The sequence below is a fragment of the Crassostrea angulata genome, unplaced genomic scaffold (assembly GCF_025612915.1).
Source record: "Crassostrea angulata isolate pt1a10 unplaced genomic scaffold, ASM2561291v2 HiC_scaffold_252, whole genome shotgun sequence".
Classification (NCBI taxonomy): domain Eukaryota; kingdom Metazoa; phylum Mollusca; class Bivalvia; order Ostreida; family Ostreidae; genus Magallana; species Magallana angulata.
In genome coordinates this window covers 112,893-134,547 of record NW_026441805.1, presented here as the reverse complement: position 1 = coordinate 134,547, position 21,655 = coordinate 112,893, and the positions used below count along the sequence as shown (strand labels likewise).

At 33.0% G+C, this 21,655-nt stretch overlaps 1 protein-coding gene across 1 annotated transcript in view; it reads right to left on the bottom strand.

Moving 5' to 3' along the window:
* Positions 1-2,382: 2,382 nt before the first annotated feature.
* Positions 2,383-21,655, bottom strand: part of LOC128169896 (uncharacterized) — a 41,500-nt gene continuing 22,227 nt past the window's right edge. Inside the window, exons 6-7 of the mRNA XM_052835928.1 lie at positions 11,583-11,803; positions 2,383-5,052 (exon numbers count right to left, since the gene is read on the bottom strand). Of these exons, the coding sequence (XP_052691888.1) occupies positions 11,618-11,803 (186 nt within the window). The 3' untranslated portion in view covers positions 2,383-5,052; positions 11,583-11,617. The remainder of the gene's footprint in view (positions 5,053-11,582; positions 11,804-21,655) is intronic.

The following is a 21,655-nucleotide window of genomic DNA, read 5'->3' as shown; positions in this document are numbered from 1 at the left end:
GCATATTGCTTTGCTGCTCTTGGTCGGTCCACCAACAGTTTCCATTCATTTTCTTCACAGAGGATGAACATATTGAAATGAAACTTGGTATACAGGTTTATCATGATAATATCTAGGTCAAGTTTGATATTGGGTTCGATCGAGCAATTTTCGATAGAGTTATTGCCCTTGGACATTGAAAAATTCAATTTTCGATAGAGTTATTGCCCTTGGACATTGAAAAATTCAAGTTATTTGCAGTTTCTCAAACATCTCTTGTTTAAAATATGGTTACTTATATTACGCAGTACAGTTAAGGCGGTCAATAAAAATATTGGCAAATTTTTGTGATGAAAACATGTATACATACTTTAGTTCAACTGGCATGTCCTTTTTAAAATCAATAGCAGTCACTCAAATGCAATATATTTCTAAAATATATATAGAACTGAATAATATTTTATGTCTTATTTTTTATACTGATACACAAGATTTAGATAAATGTCAGTTTGGATATAAACAGGACAATACGGGCATGGATATTTGTTTTATTAGCGAGTGTTATAAGGTAAGCAGATAGACATTTATGTGGCTTGACTGGCATTTCCTCTGTCAGTGTGTACAAAAAAGGCAAAAGTGTAACACTACCTCAAATATTATGAAAGTTGAATTAGGCAAGTATCAAAAGCATACGACTTAAACTACTTGAAAAGTGCTGCTAAAATCCCATGCTTCATTGCTGTAAATAAAAAAGTACATGTACTAAGTATTTTCAATGAAATTGATTAAGTCGAGGGGGTTTCCGATAAATAATGACAATATTTATTTTATGCGATTAACAATAGGATTCTAGCAGTAAAACTAATAAAAATAAACTAATTGCTGATCAAATTATTGTACAATACATCCAAATGAACTTTGTAGTAGTGTTACACTTTTTGATTTTTTGTTAAGGTGAAAAAGTTATCTATTTTTAACTTTCATGTGATACCATGGCACGGCATCTTCAAAGATCGACTCGATTCCGAAGTAGAAAAATAATATCATGGCGAACACATTCACTTGATATTAATATTCAGCACTGTTTTCACAAAAATAAACAATGTTTAAATTGATCATAATATCGACAGTCATTTAACTCAGAGTTGCCGTAACCTACCCACGTAAGAATTGGCCCCAGGACAATTCTTCGGCCTCACAAGAAGGTTCAGAGTTTGATGTAGGTTTATATTCCATATATAAATCAAAGTACTGATAGTACTGAAAGCACTTACCTAGCTTGTTTCTAAAGGAAATTTACTTTGTGCAAGCTTAGTTAGAAAGAATCGATTTGGGTTTTTTTATATTTCAGCTTCTGTTTAGGTTTATATTTCCTCATCACTGCCTGGCAGCCCCTGCAATGATGTACCTATGCCCCGCACCTTGGATTCAAAATAGCCACAATAGCTTGAACATTATATTAAAAAAAAATCCATGCAACAATTGCGTAAACCCCTGAAACTGGTTCCCTAACCAGTTTGAATGATATATATTTCTGTTCATAAGGGGCGGTTATTTGATGCATCGGAAGTAGAAGTCCAACGACAATAAAAGAGCTTTGCTATGCTTAGCGCTTAAACAATTGTTAAGGATCTTTTTAGAACTGCAATACTCTACATGTGATATGACTATGAAGTCATCCTGTTAGAAAAGGGACTGATGATTATAAACATAAGAATATCCAGGGGGGAAAATGGATTTTATTTACACAGGATCTACATGTATTATTGTACATTGTCCAGATAGTTTGTATTATGACTCCATTAAGCTGATTTTATCATGCCTATTGTTCCTCAGGTGAGCGATGTGGCCCATGGGCCTCTTGTATATAACTGTTGATATCCTTTCAGTGCACTGTATCAATAGTTTATGGTACTAATGTATAACTTTTGTAATTCTCTGAGTTGTCTGTATCAATGAAATAGGAAACTAATGTATAAATGTGTTAATCTTCTCAGTGCACTGTATCATTAGTTCAGAGTACTAATTTTTATTTGTCTTGATTTTCTTAGTTCACCATTTCAAATGCCTTATGTCTAATGTGTAACTATTATGATCTCCTCAATGGACTTTTTAAAAAAAAAATTGGAAACTTTCAATAGATGTAAAGACAGATACTAATACGTCAGACATGTAGCCAAAAAGGGGGGGGGGGGGGGGGGGGGGTTCGCATAAGTCTGCCCCCTCCAATTCCATAAACGATGCTACTTGTCTGTATGTTACTATTAAAACATAGGAAAGAAAGCTTTAATTCACCTTTGTCATGATTTTTATTCATTCAATGAGAATTGAACAAATCTTTCTTAAAATAATGGATCAAAAATATATACAATAAATAATACATAAATTGTTGACATTAATTACAATTATTTTATTAGAATACATATACATGAGTAATTAATTCATTAAATTGATATGTACAATTCAATTCTTATGTTAAAAATCTTTCAACATGTTTGATCATTAGAAAATACAAATAGAATGTAAATAAATGAATCATGCATTTTATTTTTCTAAATTGATTTTAGAGAAAATAATCACATCATAGTAAATGAAGGTAATTACAGATAAATATTGCACAGTTTTAAAAAAGTTTGAGCAGACACATTAATGGTATATAAAGTTGCATTTGAACATCTTTCTAAAAATCAACCAAAAGCCCTATCAGTCACAAGACATTTATCATCTGAACAAAATATTTACAATGTTTCAATATTGAAAAGTAAGAGTCAAAATTAACTTGTCACTTATGCATTCAAATAATATATGTCATGGTAAGGATCATAATATTTGGGATCCTTAACTATCTATTAGTACAAATAACAAGAAAACATATGCTTTAAGTTAAAAAAGGGAAATGTCAACAAATATCAAAATGTACTAAACCTTTAAACAGTTTTCAAAATGTACTAAACCGTTACTCCATAAAAGTATAGGATGAGGCATGACCCAAAAGCCCTTCATAAAACAAACTGTTGATATACATTAATTTTTAAATTAAACAAAAAAAAATATGGTTTAAGGATCTCTGAAGTTTCTGATATGGCCCCTTAAGCCATTGACCTTGTCTTGAAATGTAAAACAAGAAAATATATTGTTTAGGGTCAACCATTTGTATTAATGCAGAATACATAACTTTTGACTTTCAGAATAATATGGTGGATATCTTCATTTAAAATCAAATGATTAACTTCCCCAAATATCTACATTATCATGATTTGCTTATTAATTTGATGAATCTGATCTTTTTATATTTATTTCCGAGCAATCTGAAGTAGGTTCTACCATTTTGAACCAATTGAATAGTAAAAATAAGTTCTGGTAGCATAAAATAAGTACCATTAAAATTATGAGGAGGGAGTCTAAGACTTTGCTCAATTAACTGAGAATTGCTGACATTTCCTAATTAAAGTTTATCCTTATAAATTTGGATTTTTTCTTCAGCATGCACAAATTGCTTTTGTGCTTTTTGTCATTTTCAACTAAACCACTGAATTTCTTTAATCCAGCACATAGGAATAGCCTCAAGGAAAATTCACATGAAAATGCATTTTCAAAAAGAGCCCCACAGGCCTTGACCTGAGTACCATAGCCCTTAGATGGACCTAAAATTGATTCCAATGTTTGCATTTTAAGCTTCATTTTGGAGTCTACACCCCTTACAAGACTCCTGTGGCTGATAACCCCACTTCAGGAGCCAAAAATTGTAAACTTTTGGCAAATGAAAACTTGTAGGCCTTTAATGGTCAATCTTTTATAATATTCATTTTCATATATAATGCATGCAATATGCACACAGTTTATTGCTACAAGCAAACAATGCACTGGTCAGGAAATGAATGTTTTCAAGATGAAGTTAAAAATGTAAAATAGTTAACAGACAACACATGACAATGGCAACAGATTACCAAATGTGTGAGAGCAGAGTGGAGAGTTTTTTTAATATTTGGTCTTTTATTGTATATTCTACTACAGTTATTGCTGAGATCAAAGAGATGCCGCGGACATTGTTCTCCAATATACCACGAACGTCATCAGTAAATTCTCAAATCAGAAATACCCATTTGTCTCGCACTGACCATGAAAGTACAACTTTCAACCGTAAAAAGTTTTAAAACTATGTCAATTTCACGTGTTAGTTCCTGTCAAAACGATGAGTATTGCCTCAAATTTCTATTTTTAAAAGATCAATGCGGCTGTTCCTAGCACCTCCCTAGCACATTTTCACTGTGTGTTTTTACATAAAAAATATTACGTATAGTAGGAATAATCGTATTACATTGCCCTTAAAATATAAGGAACATGATTTAAAGATATTTTATAAATAAGTTAAGAGTATTAAAAATCCAAAGAAAAATTCTGTCGTCTGCATGTGATTCCTTTGATCTATACACATGTAAACATTACTAACAAAACCATTGGGGTTACACGGAACAGCCGTCAAAAATGACCTAGATCGTCTCTCTATAGGAGAAACGATCTGTAGAAATACTGAGCTGTTAGTAGATTAGAAATAAAGTTCTTGTTATCGTGAATGTTGCAGGATAACCTCCTCGGTCTCGAAATGTTGTTTGAAATATAAAAGCCTGGGCTAACGCCTCGGCTTTTATATTTCAAAACAACATTTCTCACCCTCTGAGGCTATTCTGCAACATTCACGAAAACTCGTACTTTATTTCTTAAATTGGCACTGCCTCATAAAACTCTGAGGGTGGAAAAGTCAAAAATTGTACAATTTCAATTCCTCTAACCCTAGAGATGCTTCAAACCAAAAATGATAACAATTGGCATTGTAGTTTTAAAGAAGAAGTTAAAAATGAAAATTTGTAAACGGACAACACACATCACACGACAACGGATGAAAACCAATTGCAAACGGTCACCTGAATGGCTCAGGTGACCTAAAATGGGAAACACTTGAACTCTCCAGCAAAACATCATGCTCTGAATCATAAGACATTATAATCACTTCAGTACTTCCAAAGCCAATACAAGGTGTTGAAAAAATTTCACATTCTGGGTGGCTTTTTTCCTCTGCAAAAAAAAGAAAAACAAGATGCTTGAATAACAAGATGTAACTTGACTCTTGTTGCTATAGCAACAAAAAGGTCTTCCGTATCTCGTGTATTAATCTGTTACAAATATACATTCCTCTTGTAAAAAGAAAATGAATGTTATATACAGTCAAAACTGCCGTAGCGGTCACCCCTATTAAGCGGTCACCTTTCGTATGCGGTCATTTTATTTCCTCCCGATGAAAAATACTATATAATTGCCCTCTAAAGAGCGGTCACCTGTCTAACGCGGTCAGTGGTCATCGTATTTTGATCCGAAACTGTACAGTCGACATGCATTAGGCGGCCATCTTGGCCGGTCACATGATTTACACCCGGGGATTTTAAACATGTCTTCCGAATGTCGGGTATAAATGTAAACAATAATTATACGCTTGAGGCGAGAGAAACCAAATTTAATCGACGATGTATGTATAATACATAATTGGCAGATCAGATACGAATGGAATAATCAAGTGAATTGTTTAAACAAGTATTAACAATATGTTTGTTTTATAAACATGAATGATATACAGGTGTCAAAAATGTCTGCGGCGAGGCAAGAGAAAATTGCTTGATTTAATAATATGATTTTGAGTTCAGATACGGTCGGTTAAAAACGTATTTACAATTGTTGATTTGTATTAAAAGTGTTTGTTTTCTATATATACAGTACTCATGAAAATAGTGTTAGTGTTATAATTGTGAAATTGTCGGCGACAAGGTTTTACCACGTAAAGACTTTTGCATAATTTAAAGAAATATAAAAATTGCATGCACAATGCATTGTAAAGTATTTCTACTTATTTGTAAATATAACAGATACTATAAAAACATCAAATCAATTACTTTATCTATCATTTTGATACATTATGCTAAATATCAAGTATATGATTGAAATAAAATTGAATAATTGTTCTAAAAATGGATTTGATGTTGGCAAATTCACAAGTCTCTATTCAAAGGTCACCTCTGTTAAGAGGTCACTTTGGGTGCCTCCCGCAGGTGACTGCTTAATACAAGTTTGACTGTATTCTGTTAAGAAATTTTCCAGTAAATTTCAAAGTAAAACAAAACAAAAATAATACAAAGTCAATTTTTGAGTACTTTCTGTGATGAAGGGAAGTTATGCCGGATCAAACAGAACATAGTTAACTTATCTTCATACATTCTTCTGTTTTTCCTCAAAGATTGGATTATCAAGTTTTTGTTAGTTATGAGATCTCGTTGAGAAATGGACAAATGGACTGTGATTAAAAAATTTAAAGTAGATATTTTACGGTATGTTATTGTTCATCACACTGAGTAAAATGTTTTAAAAAATATAATCTTTTAAAAAACTTCTTTTGCTTGAACGCTTTGAGTGAGAACCGGAAGTGATGGACAACCAAATAAAACCCCATTAAACACATGTTAAACGTGTGTTTAATCATATATCTATCATCCATATATAAGTTTTGTATCTTGATCTCTTACAGTTTTTGAGATCTCGGGGATACAACATTTTTTATAAAAGAAAGCTACCTGAGAAGTAAGAGATGTCTCACCGGATGTAGAATTTTTTTGTTTATTTAACCATGAATAGATGACCTTTTGTATTTCTATTGCTAAAATGTTACTTCCATGCTAAATAATAAAAATATTTTTGAAAAGTCAAATTTTGGTGAACTTCCTGTGATGACCAGAAGTTACGCCGGATTAAACAAAATACATAAACAAACATTGTTCTATCATCCCACAAAGTTGAGTTGTTAAAGTCGTTACTGTTTTTGAGATCTCGTGGAAATAAATGTTTTTGTCTCGGGACAGGAAATGGACAAACGGAAGTGCTCAATAAAAATTAAATTCATTCTTGTTTATTTGCCTTTCTTACATTATTATTTATCAAAGTAACTAAAACACTATCAAATGAAAACAGTTAAACGGTAAACAGCTTGATTTGTTTGAACTCCTCCAGTGTGGACCAGAAGTGACGGTCAACAAAATGAAACACTGGTTAAACACATCTTCAATCAAATGTCTATATTCAGTGAAAGTTTCTTGTCATGATCACTTGCAGTTTCTGAGATCTTGCGGGTACATAATATGTTTTAAAAAAGCTTCCTGAGATAATCGATAATCGAGATATCTCACCGGAAGTAGAATTTTTTGTTTATTCAACATTGCATAGATGACATAGGTAAGGATTTATACTAATTGAATATATTTATTCAATGAAAAAAGAAATTGGATACGTAAAAATAATCATTTTTGAAGTGCTTCCGGTGACGACCGGAAGTCACAACGAAGAAAACAAAATAGTTTAAACACACCTACAACAGTACTATGGGTCTATAATCCCTCAAAATTTGGATGTTCAAGTCTTTATGGTTTATGAGAATTCATTGTAAAACATGATCCGTAAATAGGTGTTGAGTACTATGCTTTTTAAAAGTTCTCTAACATTGCTTTTTTATAAATACTTGTATTTCTTCTCATTGAGATACGAAAGATTAAACTTTTTACTTCTGGCCCCTAAAATCCATAGTTAGGTTACGCATGAAAAAATCATTATATTGTTAGGATATATTAAAGTATTATACCTAATTTTGCTTTTATAACCTATTGCAAAAACATCACTCAGTAAATGACTATATAGATAAAAGACATAAGGCCTATCTTGATCCCTAACTTGATCCCTTTTTCTTAATATCAATTGAAAGGTTGTTTAATTTTAAACACATTTTGTGTTTAGTAATTCATTACCGTTCCTGAGATATATGTGAAAGAAAATTTTTGGGGTTGATCCCTAATTTCTCCTTATAAGGGCCGTTTAACGACACTTTAAAGGTTAAATATTGTTTAGTACATCGTTTTGAGCATCTTTTTTTCTATACTGCATTTCCAAAAAAAATTTCCTTTCTGATATATGAGTCATTAATATTTCGGACATTTGATCGCTGAAAACCTCTTATTACGTAACGCATAATATAATCATCACATTGCTTAGATACATAACTGTAAGATAATATATCTGCTTTTATGACCTTTCACAAAATATCTCTCAGTAAAGAGCTACATATATAGATAAAAGACTTTTGAGCCCTCTGGTCACCAAATTTTAGAGGCATGGCCACTTTTTAGCTCACCTGAGCTGAAAGCTCAAGTGAGCTATTCTGATCACATTTTGTCTGTCGTCTGTCTGTCTGTCGGTCCGTCTGTCCGTCCATCTGTCCGTAAACTTTTCACATTTTCAACATCTTCTCAAGAACTACTGAGCCAATTTCAACCAAACTTGGCACAAATCATCCTTAGGCAAAGGGGATTCAAAGTTGTGAAAATTAAGGGCCACACCCGTTTTCAAGGGGAGATAGTTAGAAATTAATGAAAAATTTCGAGAAATTTTCAAAAATCTTCTTCTCAAGAACCATAAAGCCAGGAAAGCTGACACTTATGTGGAAGCACCCTCAGGTAGTGTAGATTCCAAGTTGTGAAAATCGTGACCCCCTAGGGGTAGGGTGGGGCCACAATTGGAGGTCAATGTTTTACATAGGAATATATTGAGTAAATCTTTAAAAATCTTCTTCTCAGAAACTAATCAGATAGCAAAGCTGACACTTGTGTGGAAGCATCCTCAGGTAGTGTAGATTCCAAGTTGTGAAAATCGTGACCCCCTAGGGGTAGGGTGGGGCCACAATGGGGGCTCGAAGTTTTACATAGGAATATCTAGAGTAAATCTTTAAAAATCTTCTTCTCAGAAACTAATCAGCCAGATAATTCTTTATAATTGTTAAGACTTTGTCTCCAGGACAATTCTTCGGCCTCAAAAGAAGGTTCAGAGTTTAATGTAGCTTTATATCCCATATATAAACAATTGTTAAGAATCTTTTTGAGAACTGCAATACTCAACATGTAATATGACTATAAAATCATCCTGTTAGAAAAGGGACTAATGATTATAAACATAAGAATATCCAGGGGGAAAATGGATTTTATTTACACAGGATCTTCATGTATTATTGTACATTGTCCAGATTGTTTGTATTATGACTCCATGAAGCTGATTTTATCATACCTATTGTTCCTCAGGTGAGCGATGTGGCCCATGGGCCTCTTGTTTTGATATGAAATGAAAGGTCAAATATCAAATGATACATGGGCGATCAAATGTTTTGACATTTGGCCCCTAAAAACCTAATTATCTAATCATGTAACACATGATAAAATCAATAGATTCCCTAGATACATAAATCTTAAAGTTTAGACCGACTCAAAATTTGAATTTTTTTTTAACTCACGTGGTTTTGAATGACAACAGTTGTGAATGGAATTGGAGAGCATTTTGAAGTTATAGAAGCAGTTCTTTTATTCATAATGTGTTTTACTGCAAAAGAATTAAACTGTTTAAACACTTTCCGCATGAAAGCTGGTACAATGTCTATGGTAGTAGGTAAAGGTATAATCTTTTTTATTTACAATTAAAATCTTTAAAATCTGAATTTTTGTGTTTGCAGCTAAATAAATGTGTGCATTACAGCAAGGAGCAAACTTTGTGTATCAGATAACGGTAGACCACTTGCTAGTCAAGCTGCGACCTATTTCCTCGGCCGCAGGCAAGGGATCGGATACGTAATTGTTCACATACACAGCACAGAATCCAGCTAGATTTTAAATGCGATTCAAATGCATTGCTTAGAAGAAGTTCTTTTATCCATAATGTGTTTCATTAGAAAATAACTAAACTGTTCATCAATTTCCTTAATGTAAACTGGTACCTTTTATGTCAGTAATTCGCACAAACACCCCATTTATTTGCCAAATAAAACACAAATACATGGTAACAAGTCGAGCTTTTTACACTCATATTATGCAATACCCTAACAAAATATTATTGTTATGACATTAATAAGATCATAATGAACAACTTTTGCAGCGACAGCCATATCAAAATTTTAACCGTTTTGAGTAATAAAGTGAAAACTTTCAAGGGTTCTAGGTCCCTAATTTGAGGGGCCAGCCCCTTTTTCTTGATGTCAAACAAAAGATCTCGTTAATAAAAATCTTTTTACTTCTACATGTCTTAACAAAATATTTGCGAGAAAAGAGATAAACTAAGAAAACCAAGCAAAATTAGAACGCTTTTTAATCTAAATTTTCGAGCCCTATCAAGCTCCGGCGTTTCTTGTGCAAGGAAAATATGAATGCTTTTGTTGACAGAAACAATCTTTTGTCTATCATCCCTGAAAATTTGAAATCAATATCTTTTGTACTTAATGAGAACACTTTTGGACAAACCAACCCCCTAAAAATCCTTAAAATGCTAATATCTCAAAAACGGAAATGACGTCATCAACCAAAAAATAAGGTTCATAACATAGTAAGTAAGATCTGAAAATTTCGTGCAAATCAGTTGAGCCATTTCTGAGATATCGCGTGCACAAAAAGTGGTAAGAAAAAAAAAAAGAAGAAAAAGAATCCGAAGAATAACAATAAAGTCTTCCGTTGGAAACGGAAGACCTTAATTACAATCACTATAAGGTCTTCCTTTGGAAACGGAAGACCTTAAAAACATTACAATCACTATAAGGTCTTCCACTGGAAACGGAAGACCTTAATTATAACTCTCCCAAAAAAATGAGACCATCATTGGGGTAGGGATGACCCCCATGGGTCAAACTTTACAGACAAAAGGATTTATTACTTGATCATTTCTATTTCTGAGATTTGATGATGTTCCCCATGGGTCATTTACTGTATATCAGGTGAACCGACATGACCCAAGGAACAAGAATATATATATGATTTATGGGTGGGTATCTCAACTGTTTTCAAAATATTATGGCACTTACTGTTCAAAAGGGGTCAGGACCATCCCCGGGGCCCATGACTTACATGTATACCATTTGATGCCCCTTAACACATGGGGATCTTAACCATTTTTTAGATATCAGAAAACGTTCTGTTCGAAGTAAGTCAAGACAACCCCCAAGGCCAATGACCTACATACTATTTGATGCTTCTTGACACAAAGAACAAGAATGCATATAGTTTGGGGTGGGGATCTGAATGTGTTTTGAGATATTAGGGCACTTCCTGTTTCAGGAGGGACAGAATCATATGGCCATAACCTATATACCATATGATGTCCCATTACACAAGGAACATATATATACATGTATATGGTTGGGGGGGGGGGGGATGTCAACAGTTTTTGAGATATTAAGTAATTTCCCACACCTGGGGGTAGGGGATGACCCCAGAGACCATATCTATTGTACCATATATATTGCCCACAACACTCAGTATCTCTATCTGAAGACCCTGTGTAAATATCTTTAACGATTTTCAAGTCATAACTTCTTACAATATAGTGTATAATTTTTCCGTACAAGTTTACAAGTATACAAGAATGGAAGACCATTTTGTTGCCATGCAACAAGTGTCTATAGTTTTATTTCTTTTTTGAATTTTTTGAAAGACCAATGTCTCCAAACTTCATTCGGGAGACTAAGTAAAATAAAATATACTTACTTCTTCCATAAGATGTGCACCTGATCCTACATTTTTCAGAATAGCTCTCTACCATGTCGGTTTTGGATGCAACCAAGCCAATACAAAAATTCACAGACTTCTGCTCTATCGTCCGCTTTCAGCATTTCAAAAGGTCTCGTATAGTGAATTTTTCCCCTAGTTTTGAGTGGAAAACCTGTTTTCTGATGTTCTTCTGGCATTTTCAGATAGACAAAAATGAACTGCAAAGTTAAGAAACAGAAATATATTGAAAGATTCCAAAATCCATTGCTGCTAGAACAAACAACAGCACATAGAGAATTGTCTTGCTATTGTTGCTGACAAAATGGCCGACATGATTAAAGCAATTGTATAATGTGTCGTAAGTATAAATAATAATGACTAAACTTGATTTGTACCTATTTCACGCATATGAAAATGTATGATAGAGTGACTCTTTTGACATTTTGACTGACAATGAAATACCGCAGACGTAACAAGTTTGAAATAATGGAACCCGTGATTAAATAAAAAAACATTGAAACCAAGTTGTTGTAAGATATATAAAATTTTTGGTAAAATAACAAAATGTTAGGATAAACATCTTAAATTTGGGACAAGGATGTTCTGGTTTCCATGGTTCATTATTACTTCCTCCTTACAACAATCGAGAGAGTCAATTTAATATGTCTGACTCCTTTCAAAATTTTATTGATGGAAAAAATACATACACACTTTGGGTTCCTCTTTAAATCAAATTTCCCTAACCTATGGAACAACCTATGGAATCATCACCTTTGGTGGGAAGTCTTTGGTTTTATGTATTTTTGATTTTGGCACTAGTAATTGTATTTAGAATTTGAATCATGAAACGTAATGGAAAACCACGACGATCTCTTTCAGACGGTCACGCTATGGAACCGATAACCAAAGAATTAGCATACCAGTTGACCGGAGAGAATAGAAACTCCGATAATCCAAGGCCTGAACACTATTGAAGGATTATTTCTCACACCGGGCACCTGGCGAAAGAAATCTCTCTTGGGGATATTTCTTTTGTTAGGGGGACGTACGTAACCAGATAGCCATATATGAAATATAATTTTATGATTGTATTCTGCTTTACGTTAATTAGCCATTAGCTTGTTGTACACTCGATACAAGATAAGTGTATAGTGAACAATGTTAAAGGTCATTGACTGAAAAGGACAACTGATGTGGTTTGAATTCGTGGTGGTAGCGGAATGACCAGGAAGAATAAAACTCTCGATGATGATTGGACTTTGGAAAGTGGCCAACGGATGCAAGACTCTTATTTGTAATTAACCTTAAACAATGGACTTCATTGATAAGTCACTTATGAACTGTGACCTGAAATCTATTTACTGATTTTTATGCTTATGATTTTATTAAGAAATTGTAGATGGATTTTAGACCACTATACTATAAATGTGCTTAATAAATATCATAAAACATGAACTGACTAATGATTTCAAAAGTCTATAAAGAATAACAACAGAAGGATCACACTCTCCTAGGTTTGAAATATGACATAGCTGGACCCTACCAAAAATATTTATCCATGACCTACTTTTGAAATTTCAAGGTCAAATTTAAAAAGATTACTTGGCTAAACCTGAATTAACTGTATGACATTTATACTAGCTTTCATACTTTTTCACTGATTCAGTTAGATCTATCATTGGTAAAAATTTCAATTTTCTATCCTCAACCATTCTCTAAATATTACTTTTTTAAACAAGAGGCCCAGCAGCCACATCATTCATCCAAGTAACAGCAAGCAGCAGTATTTGGAATCAAAGACGGACTATCCAGTTTAATAAAATCAATGAAATCTTAACAGAGTTATTCCTGCTTATTAGTCCCCTACCGGTTTTCACCGGAGGGGACTATAGCTTTCCTCTGCGTCTGTCTGTCCATCCGTCCGTCAGTCTGTCTGTCCCACTTCAGTTTTCCACACTTTTTTTCTTTATGCGTTTGAGGAATAATATGAAATTTGCTGAACAGCTTAAAAATGTCAAACTACAGATCAAGTTTACACTTTTGTAGCGTCTGGTTGACATACCGGTATTTTCGAGAAAATTAATTTTTTATATTCCAATTTTTTAATGTTCAGGTTCGATATTCTGCATAACAGTGCATCGTTTTCACAATTTCCACAAACCGGTAGGGGACGTGTATTGCTTATGCAATACTCTCAGGATGCTTGTTCATTCTAGTTTGATTCAATATAATTATTCTATTTGTGCACCTACCAATTTGAAGTTGAAGGGTGCTTTCACTACAGTGATAAATTGTTAAACAATAAGACTATTATTCAAAGTCAATCATCTTCACATTAAAGTTGTAAGACCGTATTCTGAGAATGTGGCTAACAAATTAACATGTAGAACACGCTTAACTTCTATATAATTATGAACAGAATAATTTTTAATATATTATAACTAAAAGTTTTAAGTCAAAGGAAATTTGTTCTTGGAATTTGTTCTTAGAAGTTATGAAATATGACTACATTATGCAATGCAGTTAGTTGCCATAGAAATCATCAAAGTACTGCAAGTGTAGACAGATTTCTTATTTCTTTGAAAGACCATGATAGTTCACTTGACTTACAGACTATGATATAACGACATATCTACCTCCCAAAAATATATGCTCTTCTCAAAGTTACACTTAAGTCAGATAGATGTGTGTTATTGGGGGTTTTATTTATTGCTAATTGTATGAAAATTGATCAAAATCAAAGGCCTTAAGGGCCACAATGGCGTCGAGTTAAAGTTAATTTGAAGAGTAAAAACCTAAATAATTTTTTAAACAAGTGAAAAGCTGTCAATGTGACAGCTAACAGGGTTTTCTTTTTATATGCGAACTGTATCCATAATCCATATCAACCCATATCCAGTGAAATAAAGTACCCCATATGCAATATTTTGCTAAAAAACACCTAGTTCAAAAGCTGGTATTTTTTTCATAATTAATCAGAAATAAAAATCCTAGAAATATGCACACCTCTGATACATGTACAATTAATCTGCAAAAGAACAACTTTTTATCTATAAAACTGTAGGAATGGTTATCCGTACAATGAGGTTACCCTATATGCAATATTTTGCTAAAAATTGACTAACTTCAAAAGCTGGTATTTTTTTCACAAATAATCAGTAATCAAAATCCTAGCAATATGCACACCTCTGATATATGTACAATTGATCTGCAAAAGAACAACTTCTTATCTTGAAAACTGTAAGAGGAGTTATCCGTACAATGAGGGTACGCTATATGATATATTTGGCCAAAAAATAACTAAATTCAAAAGCTGGTATCTTTTCTTAAATTATCAGTAACCAAAATCCTAGCAATAAGTACATCTCTGATATATGTATAACTGATCTGCAAAAGAAAAATTTCCTATCTTGAGAACTGTAGGAGGAGTTATCCGTACAATGAGGTTACCCTATATGCAATATTTTGCCAAAAAATAACTAAATTCAAAAGCTGGTATCTTTTCTTAAATTATCAGTAACCAAAATCCTAGCAATATGCATACCTCTGATATATGTATAATTGATCTGCAAAAGAACAACTTCCTATTTTGAAAACTGTAGGAGGAGTTATCCGTACAATGAGGGTACCCTATATGCAATATTTTGCCAAAAAATGACCAAGTTCAAAAGCTGGTATTTTTTTTCATAAATTATCGAAAATAAAAAATAAAAATAAAAAAAAATATACATTAGTCAACTTTAAAAAAAAAATAGAAAACATTATTTATCACATAACTAATAAAATTACAATTCATTACAAATTTGCTCACCTAATTCTTAAAAAGTTTTGAATTTGAATTGAAAATTTAAGTTTATAGAAATATCTTAGGAGTTAAAAAAAATTAAGATTTTTTTTCTCTATTTATATGGAAATAAATATTAAAATTATTATTGTGTTAAATTCTATATATTGTATACTGCTGATAACCCCTCCGTCTCTCATTATCAATTTCATTTAAAATTCACAAGGGTCCAAATGACACGGGCCGAAAAGATCAGGGGTAGATAAAAGAAAGCACCCATTTAAATTGTTTACAAAGTGAGAGTAGTTCACTAGTTGATTTAAAATAACTTTTGGTTGTAGATGTACTTATCGCTCGATTAGGAAGTTTTGTCTCTACAAGATCAAACATTTGTGCATTGTCAATTTTCGATATGGATACAAAATAATCTATTTTGCAGGCTAGTACATTTCATAACCAAATTGAGTATGTAAGCCCAGCTATCGCATGTGTATTGGTGCTAGTGTATTCATCCGCTGAAACCGAGACATATTGTTTTCAATAAAATGTGAACATTTTTAAAGACGGCAACCATTTCGAATCTGCAAACTTGTTTTGTTGACGTACAGTTCTGCTCGAAATTGAAGTATGTCATCTATTTTTCTTCAAACACATACGAACACTTTGCACTCATTTGAGTTGTTTGGCTCCTAAAAATGTAACTTCCGGACGTACGATCCCTAGATGGCTTTCGAGCTTCGCTCGACGCCATAAAAAACTTTTTATTGAAGTTGTGTACTATGAGGTTGTAATGCAACTTAATTTACTTACAAGGTTAGCTACAGCCAGTGAAATACTAATTTAAGGTGAACAATGAATACCAAATCTATTAAAATACAAGATAAATAGTTTCCAGAATTATATTAATATGCATGTGTACATGAAGGTTGCACCCTTATCATTTGTATGGCTGTAAGAGGAGATGAGGAGGTAAAGGTGTATCGATGTACATACAATGCATGACTGCACATATGGATTCCGGACCGAGGCTACAGACAATACCCATTGACAGTCTTTCAATACATCTATATGCAGTTTGATCCAGAAACCAACCAGTTTTATAACTTCTTCAAATTTCTCTAAAACGGACTGTCTTATTCCTTCCGAGAATTCCAATTTATGCAAGCGCAATTGAAGATTTATTCAATTCCATTAGTCAACCCACTGACTTAACAAGTGAAAAGCTGTCAATGTGACAGCAAACCGGGTTTTCTTTTATGTAAACTGTATCCATAATCCATGTCAACCCTTATCCAGTGAAATGGAGCACCCTACATGTATATGCAACATTTTTCCAAAAAATGACTAAGTTCAAAAGCTGGTATTTTTTCCATAAATTATTGGAAATCAAAATCCTAGCAATATACACCTCTGATATATGTACAATTGATCTGCAAAAGAACAACTTCTTATCTTGAGAAATGTAGGAGGAGTTATCCGTACAATGAGGGTACCCTATATGCAATATTTTGCAAAAAATGACTAAGTTCAAAAGCTGGTATTTTTTTCATAAATAATCAGAAATAAAAATCCTAGCAATATGCACACCTCTGATATATGAACAATTGATCTGCAAAAGAACAACTTCCTATCTTGAGAACTGTAGGAGGAGTTATCCGTACAATGAGGGTACCCTATATGCAATATTTTGCCAAAAAATGACTAAGTTCAAAAGCTGGTATTTTTTCGATAAATTATCAGAAATCAAAATCCTAGCAATATGCACACCTCTGATATATGACCAATTGATCTGCAAAAAAACAACTTCCTATCTTGAGAACTGTAGGAGGAGTTATCCGTACAATGAGGGTACCCTATATGCAATATTTTGCCAAAAAATGACTAAGTTCAAAAGCTGGTATTTTTTCGATAAATTATCAGAAATCAAAGTCCTAGCAATATGCACACCTCTGATATATGACCAATTGATCTGCAAAAAAACAACTTCCTATCTTGAGAACTGTAGGAGGAGTTATCCGTACAATGAGGGTACCCTTTTGGCAGCCGCCCGCCCGCCATCCGCCCGCCCGCCATTTTCACCATTTTAATAACCGGATTTTTCCGTTGGAAAACCCGGTTAAAAATAAGGATTTTGCATATTTACTGCATAGCCGAGAGAAATACTATTCATTTCTGTAAATATATGGTAATTAAGGTTAAGTAATTTCACGTTACATAGCGGTATGAAACAGCATATGGTGTAAAACTTAGATGCTCGCTTTTGCATAAATTCTCCAGCTGATCTTTGATAGCTGATTATTATTTTGAATGTCCAAGTCTACTCGTATCATAAAATAATGTCAGATGACACACACTTCTCTATAGAAAAATTCATAGATGCCATTAATTTTGACTAATTACTAAATTTTGACAATACGCAATAATTTTAAATTTGCATATAGTCTTCAAAAATTTAGAATTAAAATTTAAATACAGAAGTTATCTTGGAGAAAAATGTTACGTGTTTTGTAGGCGGGTTCGTACTTGTGGCATTGCCACGAGCTCTGCTCTAGTTCAATATACTTTTCTTTTTATTTACTTTATTCATTATTCACATTTTTAACATTTGATAGGTTTGTGACATGTTCTGAGGTCCTGTGTACATATACAAAAATAAATTTTGAGAGAGTGATAGACGTTTACCATAAAATCATGCAAATCAGAAACTCTCCCTGGGGCATTTAAAAACAAGAGGCCAATGGGGCCACATCGCTCACCTGAGCAACAATGGGCGTTCAAAAGATATTGTGCCATATGGCCCTTGGTAGAATAACAAAAATAAATATTGTAAAGTATTCGAATTTTACACTTATTTTTGCATACACGTAATCTTTGACATTGTACCTTCATGAAATACTGTTTTTACACAGAATAAGAAAATCCTACGCAAGATATAGAACTAAATATTTGGTAGGGGTACACTGTTATATAACTTCTAATTCCCTGTATTTTCGTTCTGCCCCCCTCCCCCACTTAATAAAGCGATCAAAATATATGAGAGCATATAGGTACATTTTCTTCCTCAACTATTTACTAGTTATTGTATTCTTTTTTTTAAATATAATAGTTATTGTATTTTATCAAAGAAATCCTACATGTATATATGTGAAGAAGAAAATTGTACCTCAATGCGCCCAATTTCTCAAATTAAATATATTCAACAATTTAATTTGTCTTCTCCATTATAATTAAATGACTGTTGTTTACCTCGCGTAAACTCATGACTTTTATAACTTTACTCACACTTGATTGATGAATACACTGGAATGAAAAATGTTGTCACGTGACATGTTAAAGAGCTATAAAAATCAATGTTACCGTATTGACAGGCACATCACTCTAATTTACTATGGCCCACCCATTATTTTCATTTTTATTCAAAAATAACAAATGACTACAAACCAGGATAATTTTCCGCTGTAATATTTTCTTAGGAATAACGATAATTCTTTTATCCCCGCAACAGAAATGTGTCAGAATTATGGAAACTGTTTTAACGATGTCGTTTTTATTTACTCACATTTCACATTTTTCATTGTATAAAGAGGGGCCCCCAGAGAGTAGTTATATACAGCATATCATTCATTAATTTTTTTGTGTATAAGTATTTAACATACTCTAATTCATATAGAATTTCTAATGATCAACCAAAATTTCAGCGTCAATCGTAGAATTATATTAAGCAAGATGAGCTCAAAATTTTGCTAGGTTTGAGTCATATTTTGTTCACATGAGTTTATTACATTCATACAGCTTAAGATTTTTAACTTGGTATTTCCTATTCGGCATTTAAAATGGAAAAAAAATAATGGCCTCAGATCTGTGTACAAACATAGAATTGTGAGCAAATCTCTGTATCTTGCTTATAATTCGAAGCTTAACACTCAATTATGGTAAGTAAATAGAAATTGTAAACAATTAAACACAAGAAACATGCACTATAACAAATAAAGAACACAATTTATTTTTCAAAATGAATCATTATATACATGTATATACCTACATATTTCCATCAGCGATATTAAACTCTATTTAAACTGAATAAACTCTAGAAAATGCCGAGCATCTAAACAAAACATATTGCATTATTCTACCATTACGCAAAAGATGATACCGAATTACCGATAGCCTGAATGAATTGCATTTTAGTTCTATCTTAATACATCAGATGTTGCTTAATTTGCGCAGGTAAACTGTTTGATTTACCGAAGTCTATGTTTGATTTGATATGTAAAAATCAGGAAATACAAGCGACAGTTCCCAGGTTAACGCAAAGCATAAATGAAAACGAAACGAAAATCACAAGCTAACACCACTGTCATATGTGAAAACTGTCAACACATTGAAATATTTAGCCTCAATTTACTTCACAAAATCGGCACCAATGTATTTTGCATGTTTCAAAGATTCCCTTCGTACACGAACTGTTGCACAACAAACAAATTCACCATTGTCAGATCGACCCGTTTATCATATAGTGTCATGGCTGCTTTAAACAAAGAACCTCGTTTTAGAAGTATGGAATACGAGTCTTGGTAAAATGGGTATGCAAACCCGGGCTGTGGCAAAATAAAAGCCGGGGCAGGTCGGCAATCGTCAATTCCAATTACGCATTATTTTGCAGCAATATTTACAGCGAATACAAATATACTGGTCCATCAAATGTCCTGAAATTTTAATGAGATTGGCAGATTAATAACTGCCAATCTTTTGTTTTGCCCAGGCCATGTGGTGTCTTGCCTACCCATTTTACTGGATGCCGAATCCGAAGCTATTAAACTGATTGAAACACGCTTTTCCTTTAGTATTTTCTTATAACTCAGATTTGAAACAGAATTTGCACTTAATTTTTGCAGTTTATATTTTCCTTCCCATAAGGATTATTCATGCTAAATTACGTTGAATTTTTCTCAGTAGTTCTTGAGAAGATTTTTGAAAATGCATCCCCCCCCCCCTTTTTTTTTTTTTACAGTTTTGAGGTTTTCCTCGCTTTCAATGAAAAATTTTCTTTCATTTCTGCAATTTAGATTCATCTTTCCATTAGAATGCTTTGAGCCAAATTTGGTTGAATTTGGTTAAGTGGTTTTAGTCTAAGAGAAGAAGTTCAAAATGTGAAAAGTTTACAGACGGACAGACAGACAGACGGACAACGGACAAAATGTGATCAGAATAGCTCACTTGAGCTTTCAGCTCAGGTGAGCTAAAAATGTCTGAATTTTATGATGTCAAATTTATCGAAAATTTTACCTTTGAAGCCTTATATCTAAAATTTGACATCATTGACCCCCACGCTTTATTATGTAAAAATGATACTGAAAACATATCTAGGCAAAATGGTTTAATCTTAAAATTCTTGACATTCAAAATATTTTTATTTCAAAGCAAATTGTAACTATTATAAAAATTGTCTATTTTAAGTGCAAAAAGGTCACACACAAATTAATGCAGCTTTGCACAAATTATTTTTTGTAATCTCTCTATTCAGTGTGACCACTGAGCATTATTAACAATATTTGAAGAAATAAGTTTGCTTAATCAAAAGTACTGACGACAAACCTTAATCAGGCTAAAATTGCATTTTAGGTGCTAAAAGGTCAAATTAAATTAAATTAACTCAGAGGAATGAACACTGACCTATTATTTTTGTATTCTTAAAGTGTGTTTTGTCTACAGATTTCAATTATGTACTTCTCAAGAAATTCTTGATAACAGAACATTGAGGAGTGGGATACCTTAATGAACCCATTTCCGTTATTCAAAATTGACACAAATTATAGCCTGTATAGTTTTAAGCCTTGTTTCCTCACCTACCACCCCAGCTACTAGCTGTTTGCTTCAGAAGAATTTTTTTTTGTATATAATCCTATGATTCAACCCCCCTCCCTTTCCCCATTGAAAACCCTTCACCCAAAGGTGCCAAGTTTGGTTGAATTTGGCCAAGTGGTTGTGGAAAAGAAGATGAAAATGAGAAAACTTTATGACGACAACAACAATGGAAGACATCACTTGGGCCTTCAGCTCAGGTGAGCTTAAAAATATGTGAATGCATTCTCAGGTAGTGTAGTATCAAAAGTTTGTTCCAGTCATTATCCCTGGAGGTAAGGTGGGGCCACAAATCTACAATTTTTCCACATGTAGGGTTTAGTGAAGATTTTGAAGAATTATACTTTAGGCCATCATTTTCAATTTCTAAGTTAAAGAAATATTTTTTATATATTTGGGGAGGAGGGATGAAAAAAAAATTAAA